The 15,137-nt window shown below is 47.2% G+C and overlaps 1 protein-coding gene across 1 annotated transcript in view; it reads right to left on the bottom strand.

The window, feature by feature from the left end:
* Nucleotides 1-15,137, bottom strand: part of tmem170a (transmembrane protein 170A) — a 57,921-nt gene that overhangs the window by 36,523 nt on the left and 6,261 nt on the right. The window contains exon 2 of the mRNA XM_084316050.1: nucleotides 1,759-1,929. Within this exon, the coding sequence (XP_084172176.1) occupies nucleotides 1,759-1,929 (171 nt within the window). The remainder of the gene's footprint in view (nucleotides 1-1,758; nucleotides 1,930-15,137) is intronic.

Below are 15,137 nucleotides of genomic sequence, written 5' to 3'. Positions count from 1 at the left end.
CCACTCACTGGTTAGGACTCCCTTAACATAACATAATAATCAGTTACTATCCACTCACTAGTTAGGACTCCCTTAACATAACATAATAATCTGTTACTATCCACTCACTAGTTAGGACTCCCTTAACATAACATAATAATCTGTTACTATCCACTCACTAGTTAGGACCCCTTAACATAACATAATAATCTGTTACTATCCACTCACTAGTTAGGACTCCCTTAACATAACATAATAATCTGTTACTATCCACTCACTAGTTAGGACCCCTTAACATAACATAATAATCTGTTACTATCCACTCACTAGTTAGGACTCCCTTAACATAACATAATAATCTGTTACTATCCACTCACTAGTTAGGACTCCCTTAACATAACATAATAATCAGTTACTATCCACTCACTAGTTAGGACTCCCTTAACATAACATAATAATCAGTTACTATCCACTCACTGGTTAGGACTCCCTTAACATAACATAATAATCTGTTACTATCCACACTCACTGGTTAGGACTCCTTAACATAACATAATAATCTGTTACTATCCACTCACTAGTTAGGACCCTTTAACATAACATAATAATCTGTTACTATCCACACTCACTGGTTAGGACCCCCTTAACATAACATAATAATCTGTTACTATCCACTCACTAGTTAGGACTCCCTTAACATAACATAATAATCTGTTACTATCCACACTCACTAGTTAGGACTCCCTTAACATAACATAATAATCTGTTACTATCCACACTCACTAGTTAGGACTCCCTTAACATAACATAATAATCTGTTACTATCCACTCACTAGTTAGGACCCTTTAACATAACATAATAATCTGTTACTATCCACTCACTAGTTAGGACCCCTTAACATAACATAATAATCTGTTACTATCCACTCACTAGTTAGGACCCCTTAACATAACATAATAATCTGTTACTATCCACTCACTGGTTAGGACCCCTTAACATAACATAATAATATGTTACTATCCACTCACTAGTTAGGACCCCTTAACATAACATAATAATCAGTTACTATCCCCACTCACTGGTTAGGACTCCCTTAACATAACATAATAATCTGTTACTATCCACTCACTAGTTAGGACTCCCTTAACATAACGTAATAATCTGTTACTATCCACTCACTAGTTAGGACCCCTTAACATAACATAATAATCTGTTACTATCCACTCACTAGTTAGGACTCCCTTAACATAACATAATAATCAGTTACTATCCACTCACTAGTTAGGACTCCCTTAACATAACATAATAATCTGTTACTATCCACTCACTAGTTAGGACCCCTTAACATAACATAATAATCTGTTACTATCCACTCACTAGTTAGGACTCCCTTAACATAACATAATAATCTGTTACTATCCACTCACTAGTTAGGACTCCCTTAACATAACGTAATAATCAGTTACTATCCACTCACTAGTTAGGACCCCTTAACATAACATAATAATCTGTTACTATCCCCACTCACTAGTTAGGACCCCTTAACATAACATAATAATCAGTTACTATCCACTCACTAGTTAGGACTCCCTTAACATAACATAATAATCTGTTACTATCCACTCACTAGTTAGGACCCCTTAACATAACATAATAATCTGTTACTATCCACTCACTAGTTAGGACTCCCTTAACATAACATAATAATCTGTTACTATCCACTCACTAGTTAGGACTCCCTTAACATAACATAATAATCAGTTACTATCCACACTCACTAGTTAGGACTCCACCAAACACGGGTCCCAGGACTCCCATCAGGAGGATGGCGATGGGCATGAAACGGGCCACCTTGTGCTGCCGCAGTGTGTAGAGGGCCAGGAGGGCCGCAGGCAGGTGGAACACCAGAGAGGAGACGGCTGCCCACAGGAACACTCCATACCACATCTCTGAAGAGAGACAGAAAGACAGGCAGACAGACAGACAGCCATACATACAGGCAGATGGGACAGACAGACAGACAGACAGACAGACAGACAGACAGACAGACAGACAGACAGACAGACAGAGGAGGAGAGACGGAGCTTAGATTGACATAGTTTAGCAATGTTGTCGGGTTGCAGGCTGTTGCATTCATGGGAAAGTAGAATGTGCCCGTTACAAAAGTGACCCTTCAACAACCTTGGATGATTAATCTGCATACAAGCTAATCTGTTGTTACAACATTATGAGACTAGCCTAAGAAAAAGTATTTACCTGCTCTATTTCCAGGTCTGCTAGTTCCTTAAGTAGCGAGTAGGATATGCCTCTATTCGTTAGATTAGGGTCATCGGACCTGCAGAGGTAATTTAGGAGGTTCCAGGGGTCACCAGAAATAATTAGGAAGGATAGTTAACCATGCAGAGACTCTGAACTTTACAATGACTATTTAATTCACCTACAGTTTGGACAGCCATCATCTGTACTATAAATTACAACTAACAACACAATGTTCTGAGATGGGGTCCTACATTACTTTATCTTATCAAAGGTGGGTCCGTGGCCTAATGTGAATCTATTTAGAGGTCGTTGACATGATGTTAGCCCCTGTTCTAGATTGTTATTCTTTATTAAACTGACTCTATGAGAAGACCATGAGGCCTAAAAAAATAATGGTTTGTTTCCGGTTGCCGACTGACCCTGCCGATTTAGGTGCAACCCAATATATTTTATGAGTTTAAAAAAAAAGTTATATAAAAAAAATCCTTTATTTTTTTTTTTAATATAGTTTCATAGAAATCTTAGGGTGTTTTCACACCTGTAGTTCGTTTGCTTTGTTCCGATTCAGGGAGACACAGGGACTATAACGATACAATGTTGCACTTGTCCCTTAGTTCGTTTGTGTTCACACGGCTGTGTTAACAGCGGACAAAAACAAACGCACGCACGAGCCGAGCAAACTGTCACTCATTGGTCCGATTTTGGGGTGTGCCCCCCCCCAACCCTGAATCTCCGTGTTACATTGAAATCGGGGAGGGGAGAGCGGGGGGGGGGGGGGGCAAATTAATGAATGTGGATCAGAGCCGTGATGTAAGTGGTTGCAGATACGGCTGTGGGGGTGCTGGAGACATGATCGAATAGACTTTTATGCGCCTCAATCTCCTGAACACGGCGCGACCCATTCCTAATCGATCAGAACTAAATCGGCAGAGAAAAAGCCCATTTTAAAGCACCTATTCCCCATGCACATGCGCAGATTGCCCACGGAGTCTGGACGACGCGAGGCGACGCACGAATGAATGTGGACTGTTCCATCAGAGGGGGGAGCTTCGGTGGTAATGTGAGTGGCTACAGTCCGCTGCACTTAAATATAAACATTAGTCTACCTGGAGACTCAATGAGGTAATTGTAGATGTCGCCATAAGATGCGTCTGGCCATTTAGTGGGTTCATTTTTTCATTATCCTGTTCGGCTGAAAGGACACTGGCCACCGAAGCTCCCCCCTCTGATGGAACAGTCCACATTCATTCGTGCGTCATCTCGCATCGTCCAGACTCCGTGGGCAATCTGCCCATGTGCATGGGGAATAGGTGCTTTAAAATGGGCTTTTTCTCTGCCGATTTAGTTCTGATCGATTAGGAATGGGTCGCGCCGTGTTCAGGAGATTGAGGCGCATAAAAGTCTATTCGATCATGTCTCTAGCACCCCCACAGCCGTATCTGCAACCACTTACATCATGGCTCTCATCCACATTCATTAATTTGCTCCCCCGCAATCTCCCCCCGCAAGTGAGTTGTGTCGGTTTGTTAAGTCGATTGCATTCTCACAGCGTACGAGTCGCGTCGGGTTCGGTTGGAAGTGTGCCGAGACCACCCTCTCTAGGCTAACGGTGTGCATCTTCCTACTCCTACTGCATGCACAGAGAAGAAAAACGTATGTATCATACCACTCCAACATTTTGGGCACCCTGGAGTTAGACAAGAAGATACATACCCTTTTTCTTCTCTGTGCATGCAGTAGGAGTAGGAAGACACGCACCGTTAGCCTAGCTTAGCGTCAGTCACTGGAAGTAGGTTCCTCCATTAGCCTAGTTCCAAACGTCTTCCTACTCCTACTGCATGCACAGAGAAGAAAAAGGTATGCATCTTCTTGTCTAACTCCAGGGTTCCCAAAATGTTGGAGTGGTAAGATACATACCTTTTTCTTCTCTGTGCATGCAGTAGGAGTAGGAAGATGCGCACAGTTAGCCTGGCTTAGCGTCAGTCACTGGAAGTAGGTTCCTCCATTAGCCTAGTTCCAAACGTCTTCCTACTCCTACTGCATGCACAGAGAAGAAAAAGGTATGCATCTTCTTGTCTAACTCCAGGGTAGATGGCAAAGCTAATTTCCCAAAATGTTGGAGTTTTCCTTTAAACTATATCTTAAATTATGGCTATGGATCTAATACACCAGTCGCTTATCAATGACTTGCTTGCAGTCAACATGTACAAAACGGATTGTTTTTTCATTGGTACTTTTCCGTTTTATACCGTTTTGAATAAGAGTATAGTTTTGGAGATGTCTAGTAATTCCAGAGAAATTCTGCGATAATAGCTCTTTAGTGGAATACACAAAACACGTTGTCATTTTTCGGCTGATTTATGAATAGTTTTCAAATAAACGCTAGATTATCGATAGTATACGTGTACTTATGCACGCTAGAGAAGCGGGCTGAAAAATCGATTATCCGTGCCATGGTCAGCGCTAACGTTACGCACACACACACACACACGCTGCGATGGCGGAGAAAAAAAATCGGATTAACCCAAGACTGGTAAAATAGAGTCCTTACCTCACATCAGATGTTCTGCAAAAAGATTAATCCAATTTCTGATCGCCATTCCAAATATTGATCGCGTTTATTGATCCAACGTTATAGCACCAAAACACATAATCGACGCTGCTCCGAGCCTCCCCAGTGAATGTGGTAACAGCTACTGCTTGCCCGAGAAGGGAAACCCCGGGACCGGAGTTTTTTTTCTGATGCATAGTCCCACCCAATCCAATCCAATGATGTGCAATACCATCCGGGAGACTAGGGATGCACCGATATGAACATTTGCGGCCGATACCGATTGTTCAACTAACGATATTTGTGGCAAAAAAAATTAAGATATATATTTTTTTTATGAAACTACTGTATATTTGTATGTCTCTAAATGTTTTGATTAATTGAAAATGGAGGACCCTTATGTAAAAAAGCCGAAAGTCTTTTTCTGGTCTTCATCCTCCAGTCTTAGCACTGTTGTTGTATTGAGCTGTACTGTATTGTACCCATTCTGCAATCTGTTAATAACGTTTTCAATCAATCAAACAAATGTATAGAAAAGCTTTTATTATAACCATATAACAAACAATTATATTATTGTTTATGAAAATGTGTTAGCCCTATGCTTGACTATTATTTTAGGCATGGCAACAAATAAAATAATAATAATAAAATGAATAAATAAAATAATAAATAAATGAATAGGCTACACGTCTCTCTTTTTGTGTTACAAATTGTGCTCACCGATAAACATAGGCCTCTTTACTTACTTAAAAAAGGAAACATCAAGAAATATGTTGGTATTCCATCATGCCATGTGTGTTTTTTATATATTTTATAATGCTCATGATTATTGCTGAAGTCTGAGTCATATAATACCCACTGGCTTTCATCTTCAACAGACTAACTTGACTAAAAAGACAAAAAAGTGTATGAGTTTTATGAGTTTAAGAGACAGCACTCACTGTATCTCTCTCAAACAAAGCTCCATGTTCTCCAGTAATATCTCCATAATCTGAGTTTGCAATACATGTGTCGTGTCAGGTACAAACAGAACCATTTTGATTGACAGTCGATTCTGCCAATTACGTCACACCGCTAGCACCCACCTCCTGCTGTTCTTACCACCAATTGGCAAGCACGTATTCGTTTTCTACTTCCGGGAATTCCGCTATTGATTTTGACGAGAGCTCAACAACAAAGCTAATAACGTTAGCTCCCCGCGGCCCACGAGTAGATTACCAGCGCCCCGCAGGAGTACTAAACGAGGCATAATGATTTTACTGCAACGAATGTTATAATAAAAGCTTTTCTATACATTTGTCTGATTGAAAACTTTATTAACAGATTGCAGAATGGGTACAATTCAGTACGGGCTCTCTGAGCAAAGGAAGGAACTGAGATATGAATGAGTAATGCTTGCTATCTGGTCGGGTAAATAATATGCTGATACTATTGAACGTGTAACTATGTAACGTTAATGCCACAAAACGAATGCCTTTGTTTTTTTGTTTTTTTTTATTATTATCTTTTTCCCCCTCCATTTTCCTCCGATTTTTTCTCCCATCCCAATGTTAGTCGTATGCCAATTCCCAATCCCCTTCCTGGTCGCTGCGCACTTACCCCCCACAGTCAGATCATCTGGGAGAGTGGAGGCTACCACGTGCTTCCTCCGACACACGTCCAGCCAATCAACCGCTTCTTTTCACCTGGCAGCGCGGATCCTCCCTGAGAGGGCGTAGCGTGTGGAAGGATCACACTATCCCACTCAGGTCCTATCCGCGCTTAGCAGGCGCCCCGACCGAACTGTAGGAGTCGCTGTTTACAACGACCCGGACCCACCCCGCCAGCTTCTCCCACCCTCTAATACAGCCAATTGTATTAGTGTGAACGGCCAGCCAAGCTGGCGACAACCCCGGAGCTGTGAGCTGGATTCGAACAGGCGAATCCAGCTCACAGCTCCGGGGTTGGTGACGAACGCAATCTCCGCTACGCCACCTAACCGCCCTATAACGAATGCCTTTGTTAATCATAAGGAGTAACTTTGATGCAGTAGCGTGTGTGTGTGGGGGGGCGGCGTTGTGCAGGTCGCTTGACTGAAACTTTTTTCAAAGTTTGAACGTGTGGGCCAGATTGACGCGACACAAATTGATGGATATTTATCGGCTACTGCCATCGGCACATTTGAGCTTATCGGCCGATACATCGGTGCACCCCTACGGGAGACGATACGCGGCGGTATTTGCTAGGGGTGGGAAACACCAGTTTAATCACGATACAATACGATATCGATTCTTTGGACAACGATACGATATTATCCGATATCACACAGTCTGCCACGATACGATACAATTCGATTCAGGTGCCTGCGATCGATATGAGACGATATTATGTGCCCATTTAATACAATCAGTAACATTTAAATCAACAAAAAAAAGGCAATGGAAATATCATGAAATTTTTATTTTTGAGCTCTTCCAGACATTTAAATGAAAAACAATCTATTGTTTTTAATACAAATAGACCTCCTGTTGTGAAGGGCCAGATTAAACCGAATATATATATTTATTTATATATATATATTTAATTGTATTTGTATATTCTCTAATATTCCCTGATATCCCTTGTATATTCCTTGTACAATATGCATTGAATATCCATTCTAGCCTACTGAACATCCCATAATAGTCTCCATTCTACTATTGGTCGAGACCTTGGTGCCAGGCTGCCATACCCCTCAGACCCAGTTCAAACGTACCGCTCCACATGTACGAACAAGTCCTAGTTCCGCGTAGGAATCTGGCTACCGCACCACTAATGGGACTATTTGTTCATAGTGCGTATATATACTGCGCTACTAAAGTAGGACTTTCTTTTCAGTCCAGTTTCTTACCCTCCAATAGAGTCACAGACGTAAAGCCTCCCCGCGACGCCACGTGTGGGAGTAAGGCCAAGTTCGCCTACCATCGGTATTGAGACATCGTGTATATTAATATTTGAATAGTCATATTTGGCACTATATCGTCGAGTTGGACGTAGTCTTTTAAGCTAATAATAGTCTGTTAATATATAGTGCTTCGTGCGGTGAGAATGCTACCGTAGTCAGTACCCCATCGTTTCGGGCAGAGAACTGGCTGCTTACCCAGGGTGGTTGACCCCATGTGAAGCTGCACCCGAGGAGCCCCAGAGCCGATGAGCGAGTGGACCTGTATACCGGATTATTCTACCGACGACAGCCCGCCTTCCCAGGCACGGATTATGCTTTGTATACTTTGATTATTCCATGGATAAAGACCCCCGACACTGCCGTGTGTTGGAACCCCCCCCCCTGGAGAGGACGCAAGGTGAGGAGACGCTCTGCAAGACGAGGTCGCTTCACGTCTCTCCCCCGTGGACCGGAGAGAGCCGGCCCACAAAGAGTCCACCTGCTTTCATCTGTGGTCCAAGGATCGCCGGCGCATTGAACGGCACTACAGTGGGTTCACCTGGGATACCCTTGGCCGGACGAGGCAGCCGGATTCTACCCCCCCCCCCCTCCTACTCCTGTCGGCTTACAAGCGACCGGATTAACCCCCTCTAGTGTATCTAGTATATAATCATTAAAGTATCATTGCTGTTATTCCTTAACTATTCCAGGTCGTATATTTACCACCTGCGCCTTCAGAGATTGGACATTCTCTATTGATATACCGACGAATACTCTTTGCCATAAAAGTGCATACTATTTCAATTCATAAATGTAATTAAGTGATTAAGTGCTTGTTCTACACACCATCGCTGTGTAGAAATAAAGACCTGTTTCGACTTCGTACATTTGTGTTGGATCCGTTTCATCTACGTGAGAGTGTTTATGATAATATATTTATGCCGTGTACTGGGTGGCCGAATATTAAGTACAAAGGTAGTGGTAGTAAGTATCATATCTAGTAATACAGTCAGGGAATTGTACCCCTCAGTTACAATTGGTCCTTCGAGCCGGAGGGTAATTAGTGTAATATTAATATAGTGTTATTAATATTGAAATGGCCTATGATGAACACTCCACGAAACGATCCTCCTAACCAACGCCCGCAGCGCGAACGACGGCTCCCTCAGTACTTAGAGGCTTACGCTGTCAGTCAACAACCTAGTCTTCTACTAACAGTAAACGCGGTAAAACTAGAAAGTAAAAGTATGTCTAACCCCAACGCCCAGACTACCCCGACCATAGAGGCCCCTACGGGCTCTAATGTAACTGACCAAGTTCACGGTGGGGACCAGTGGGAACCAGACATGACTTCACACCCCGCCAGTACTGAAGAAGTAGTCCCCGATGAGTCCCGGGAGGAATACAACGCTACCGAGAGAGAACTCGGCACGGAAGAAGACGGGGAGAGCACCGTGGAGATAGAACTCCAAGGCTCCGCAAGGAGTACCCCGAGGGAAGGCTCCCCTATACAACCGCCTTCTCCAGAGGCAGAGAGGACCCTACAGCAGGCCTTCCTCATCAGCCTGAACGCCGCTGCTGAACGCGACCGACTGCAGATCCAGCAGCGAAGCGAACACGAGCAGATACGTCTAGAAATAAGACGCATTCAGATGGAAGAGAATGTGGCCCGAGAACGAGCCGGTGCTCAACGGGACGCAGCGCGCGACAGACAGCAGTCGCAACTAATAGAACAGCTGATCAGACGGACAACACCCTCTCCCTCCGCCAGAGGCTCCAGGAACTCGTCTAGACACACCTCCAGGGCGGCATCCCCTAGCCGAGTAAACAACCCTGAACTTGACCAACAGACGAGGTCTATACCCCCCACAGACCACCTCCCCCCTCCGGTCCAAGCGAGACCTAGCAACCGGGAAGGAGCAGCATATCCTGTGGAGAGGCTAAACCAGAGACTACAAGCACTGGATGACCTAACTGAAGACGAAGAGGAAGAGGAGGAGAACCACGCCCGAAGACAGCACAGTACTCTACCGGACCAGGAGGCCCGGTACAGCCCAGGCTATACTCCCGCGGAGCTGCGCTACAGACCCCCGACTCTATACACGGGTGAGCACGACACACGACCCGCACCGAGGAACAGCACCTGGACAAGCGGGCCATGGTACACTGCCGGTACCAGCCCATACCAAGGAGCGGGAGGAGACTCGCCTAGGAGGCCTCTCCCCCAACGCTCGCCGATGTATCCACAGTCAGCGTCATACATTGGCACGCCTATGGTACCCGACTTCACCCAAGAGAACCGGGCCCAGTATACAGAACTCTGCATGTGTCTGGAGACCATGTTGGTGGATGTATTGGATGAACGCCATAAATACGCCATCCTACTGAAGCACTTAAAGGTACCCCGCGCACATAATATAGCGCTCGCCTACGCGACTTCCACCACCCCATACACAGCAGCGCTGGTAGCATTGGACCAGAGGTATGGGCGCATATGGGATTACGTGATCCAGGAGATCCGACACATCGACCGCTTACCCCCAGCAATAGACAATCGAGCACTGGACGACCTGTCCATCAGAGTGCAGTCCCTGGTAGGGATGTTGGGAGCGCAAAGAGAGAAGGGGAGGCATGAACTTTACGCCAACTCAAATGTGGAAAGGATCCTGGAGATGCTGCCGCCCGCTCGTCAGGAGCGCTTTAGGCGGCAGAGGGACCACAGAGACCCGAATGGCCCCAAACCGAACCTCCTCGATCTAGCAGACTTCCTGGCGAGAGAAGTCAGCAGCCTACGGCTAGATACATTCGGACGGAGCACCCCTGGCTCCAGAGAAGGAACCAGACGACTAAATGATGGAAGAAGATCGGTGACTGTGATGCACCAATCGGAGTCAGTACCGAGCAGCAGGAGCCACAGTACCCCCTCCAGAACGGAGAAGTGGAAGATAGTGTGCCCCTACTGTGAGAAAGAACACTGGCTAGCGCAATGTGACTCCTTCCCCAAGCTGAACGCGGAGGAAGCAGGTCAATGGATAAAGTCCAACAAGCGCTGTTTTCGCTGTGCGCGCTCACACATGGCAGCCGAATGCCGCTTAAAGAAAAGGTGCACCAAGTGCGATGGAGCCCATCTGGACATACTTCACGACAGTAACAGACGGCGCCCTTCACCTGCACCATCCAGCCGCAAAGCGAGCGTCATGTACATCGATCCCGCCAGCAGCAGTGGAGCCCGAGTACTCCTAAAAGTAGTGCGTGTGACACTAAGCTACCAGAATAAAGTCCTGGACACTTACGCCGTCCTCGATGACGGGTCAGAGAAGACCCTGCTGCTCACCTCCGCTGCGGCCCAGCTAGGGCTGCGGGGAAGCGAAACCCAAATGACAATTCGGACAATAAGACGAGATTTGAAGACGATAAAGGGCGAGAATGTCTCATTCTCTATCGCAGCAAGCGGCCAGCCTGAGCGACGGTACCAGATTGCAGACGCTTTCACCAGCCAAGAAATAGGACTGTCGCGGTACACATACCCCGTCGCCAAGCTGATGGAGAAATATGCACATCTGCGCAAGTTACCGATCCCGCTCATAGACAATGCTATGCCGACCCTGTTGATAGGCTCCGACCATGCAGACCTCATTGTCCCGATAGACCGGGTTCATACCGGACCCCGAGGCTGTCCTGCAGCAGTCGAGACCCGTTTGGGATGGACTCTCCAAGGCCCGCTCGCCAAATCTCTCAACCGAAGTACAGCCACTAGATGTCTCCACTCCCGAGTCACAGAGGGAGAAACCGCACTCCTGCAACACGTAGAGCGGCTATGGACCTTGGAACAAATGCCCTTTAAGAACGGAAAGAAAGACATTCGCTCTAAAGATGACATTTACGCCATTCACCTCCTCGAGACAGGGACCAAGAGAGTCCCGGTCAACGGCGTGTTGAGATACGCCACGCCACTCCTGCGGCGAGAAGGAATGCCTACTTTCCACGCCAAGACAGACGCCACAGAACGGTACCTGCTGAACACGGAGCGGCGCTTAGCCAAGAACCCCGCCCAAGAGAGTGTATACCGCGCTGAGATTGAGAAGCTCATCACAGCGGGACACGTCACAAAGATGGACACTAAAGAGGCTGACCAGACCACTGAATCGTGGTACGTGCCCCACCACAAGGTCCATCACAACGGTAAAGACCGCATAGTATTTAACTGCAGCTACCAGATCGGATCCCAAAATCTGAATAAAGAGTTAGTGCCCGGTCCCACACTCGGCCCCTCCCTACTCGGCGTTCTACTCCGCTTCCGCCAGGAAAAGGTGGCCATCAGCGGGGACATTAAAGGAATGTTCCTGCAGGTGAGATTAGTAGAGGCGGACAAGCCCCTGTTACGGTTCCTATGGAGAGAGAAGCCAGGAGATGAGCACCCAGCCATCTACCAATGGGAAGTCCTCCCCTTCGGAACGACGTGCAGCCCCTGCTGTGCGACATTTGCACTACAGAAACATGTAGCAGAGGACCCAGCAGCGGACGAAGAGGTCCGACACAGCGTAAAGAACAGCTTCTACGTAGACAACTGTCTACAAAGCCTTTCAACCCAGGAAGGAGCCGAGGCTCTCCTGATTAAACTCCGCGCCTCATTGATCAAAGGCGGCTTTGATCTCAGGCAGTGGGCCAGCAGCGATCCGCAAGTACTGCGCAGCCTCTCCTCCGAGGACAAGGCAGCCAGCAGCGAGACCTGGATGGCTACAATCCCGGGAGAAGCCCAGGAGATGACCCTGGGATTGGTGTGGCGATTCAAAACAGATTCGCTTCACTACAGACACAAGCCCCTGACTACGGAGCAGGGAAGGCCGGCGGCGGCGCCGACCACCAGACGGAGTGTGTACACAACACTCGCCCGACAATATGACCCGCTAGGATGTATTCTACCGTACACCACCAGGGCAAAAATGATTGTACGAGCATTGTGGGACAAGGACCAGGGCTGGGACGACCCCATTCCCGCACACCTTGCATCCACCTGGAGAGAGTGGGAGATGGAGCTCCACTCACTCCCAGGCGTTAATATGCGCCGAAGCTACTTCCCACCCACGGTGAGGCCAGAGACATGTAAAATGGACTTACACGTCTTCAGTGACGCCTCAGAGGTCGCATACGGATCAGTAGCCTACTTGCGGGCCCAAGACCAGGGGGGAGAGATCTACACAGCATTTGTCCTCGCCCGCTCGAGAATAGCCCCACGCAAGCAACAATCTATCCCACGTCTAGAGCTCTGCGCAGCCCTAGCCGGAGCGCACCTAGCCACGCTCATCCAACGTGAGCTCACCATACCGGTGTCTAGAACAATCCTGTGGTCAGATTCCACGACGGTACTCGCCTGGATCAAATCGGACTCATGCAAGTACAAAGTCTTCGTGGGAGTCAGAGTCACCGAGATTCAAGACTTAACCGAAGAGTTAACCGGAGAAACAGAGTGGCGCTACGTTGATACAAAACAGAACCCAGCTGACGTCATCACCCGGGGGATGCCCCTGGATGACCTCACCCGTCGCAATGTCTACAGTGACGGCCCCGCATTCCTAAGACTCCCGGAAGGACAGTGGCCCATGCCTATCCCGAGGGAAGCAAGTCCAGAGGAGGTGGAAAATAAGAAGTCTGTGTTCTGTGGATTGAGCACCGTAGCCTCCACCGACCCTAACATAGACGATTGCACGTCCATAGAGAGTGCACAACAAAGAACATTCCTGCGGTACCACCCGGAGTGCAAGTCCCCCGCTGATATGTCAGCAGCTAACTACGAGGAAGCAGAATTGCTTCTACTGCAGCGAGCCCAGAGAGACTCGTTCCCCGATGAATTGGCCTGTCTACAGGGAGGAAAGCCTGTCCCATCCGACAGCAGATTAATTCACCTGGCCCCCGAGAGCGACGCTCATTCAACCCCCCAAACGCACCCCACTTCGGTGGCACTTGGGAACGAGAAGTGCGCTCCATAAAGACAGCCCTGTACGCAGTACTTGGGGCCCAGACTGTGGCGGAAGAAGTCCTAATGACAGTCCTCACGGAGATTGAGGGAGTACTTAACTCGAAGCCCCTCGGATATGTCTCCAGTGATGTGGCGGATATCGACCCAGTTACCCCCAACACACTCCTGATGGGGCGGCTAGATCCTGCATTACCCCAGACAATGTACCGGCCTGAAGAAGCGAACGGCCGACGAATGTGGAGGTACAGCCAAGTATTAGCCGACAAGTTTTGGAACAGTTTCCTACTGCACTACCTACCGTCTCTACAGACCCGCCAGAAGTGGGTAAAGGAGAGAGACAATTTGACAGAAGGAACAGTCGTCATGATTATTGATCAATCACTGCCCAGAGCTATGTGGCCGGCCGGCCGCGTAAGCAAAGTGATCACCGGTGCCGACGGCAAGGTCCGAGCAGCTGAAGTGCTCGTCCAGGGTCGCACTTACACCCGTCCCGTGGCAAGGCTCATAGAACTGCCTCGACTCCCAGACACAATCGATGATGACCATGACCCTACAACCCTATGACTTTGTGAAGTTGACTGACCCCTACAGCAAACCCTTATGTGTAAATAGACAACGCGATTAATCTGTCTCTGTTTAACTGATTAGGTCTGGGACCTATTCAGGGGGTGGCTGTTGTGAAGGGCCAGATTAAACCGAATATATATATTTATTTATATATATATATTTAATTGTATTTGTATATTCTCTAATATTCCCTGATATCCCTTGTATATTCCTTGTACAATATGCATTGAATATCCATTCTAGCCTACTGAACATCCCATAATAGTCTCCATTCTACTATTGGTCGAGACCTTGGTGCCAGGCTGCCATACCCCTCAGACCCAGTTCAAACGTACCGCTCCACATGTACGAACAAGTCCTAGTTCCGCGTAGGAATCTGGCTACCGCACCACTAATGGGACTATTTGTTCATAGTGCGTATATATACTGCGCTACTAAAGTAGGACTTTCTTTTCAGTCCAGTTTCTTACCCTCCAATAGAGTCACAGACGTAAAGCCTCCCCGCGACGCCACGTGTGGGAGTAAGGCCAAGTTCGCCTACCATCGGTATTGAGACATCGTGTATATTAATATTTGAATAGTCATATTTGGCACTATATCGTCGAGTTGGACGTAGTCTTTTAAGCTAATAATAGTCTGTTAATATATAGTGCTTCGTGCGGTGAGAATGCTACCGTAGTCAGTACCCCATCGTTTCGGGCAGAGAACTGGCTGCTTACCCAGGGTGGTTGACCCCATGTGAAGCTGCACCCGAGGAGCCCCAGAGCCGATGAGCGAGTGGACCTGTATACCGGATTATTCTACCGACGACAGCCCGCCTTCCCAGGCACGGATTATGCTTTGTATACTTTGATTATTCCATGGATAAAGACCCCCGACACTGCCGTGTGTTGGAACCCCC

Source organism: Notolepis coatsorum (assembly GCF_963971535.1).
Source record: "Notolepis coatsorum genome assembly, chromosome: 6".
Lineage (NCBI taxonomy): Eukaryota > Metazoa > Chordata > Actinopteri > Aulopiformes > Paralepididae > Notolepis > Notolepis coatsorum.
Note: the sequence above shows the minus strand (reverse complement) of the source record. Positions and strands in the feature narration are given on the sequence as shown.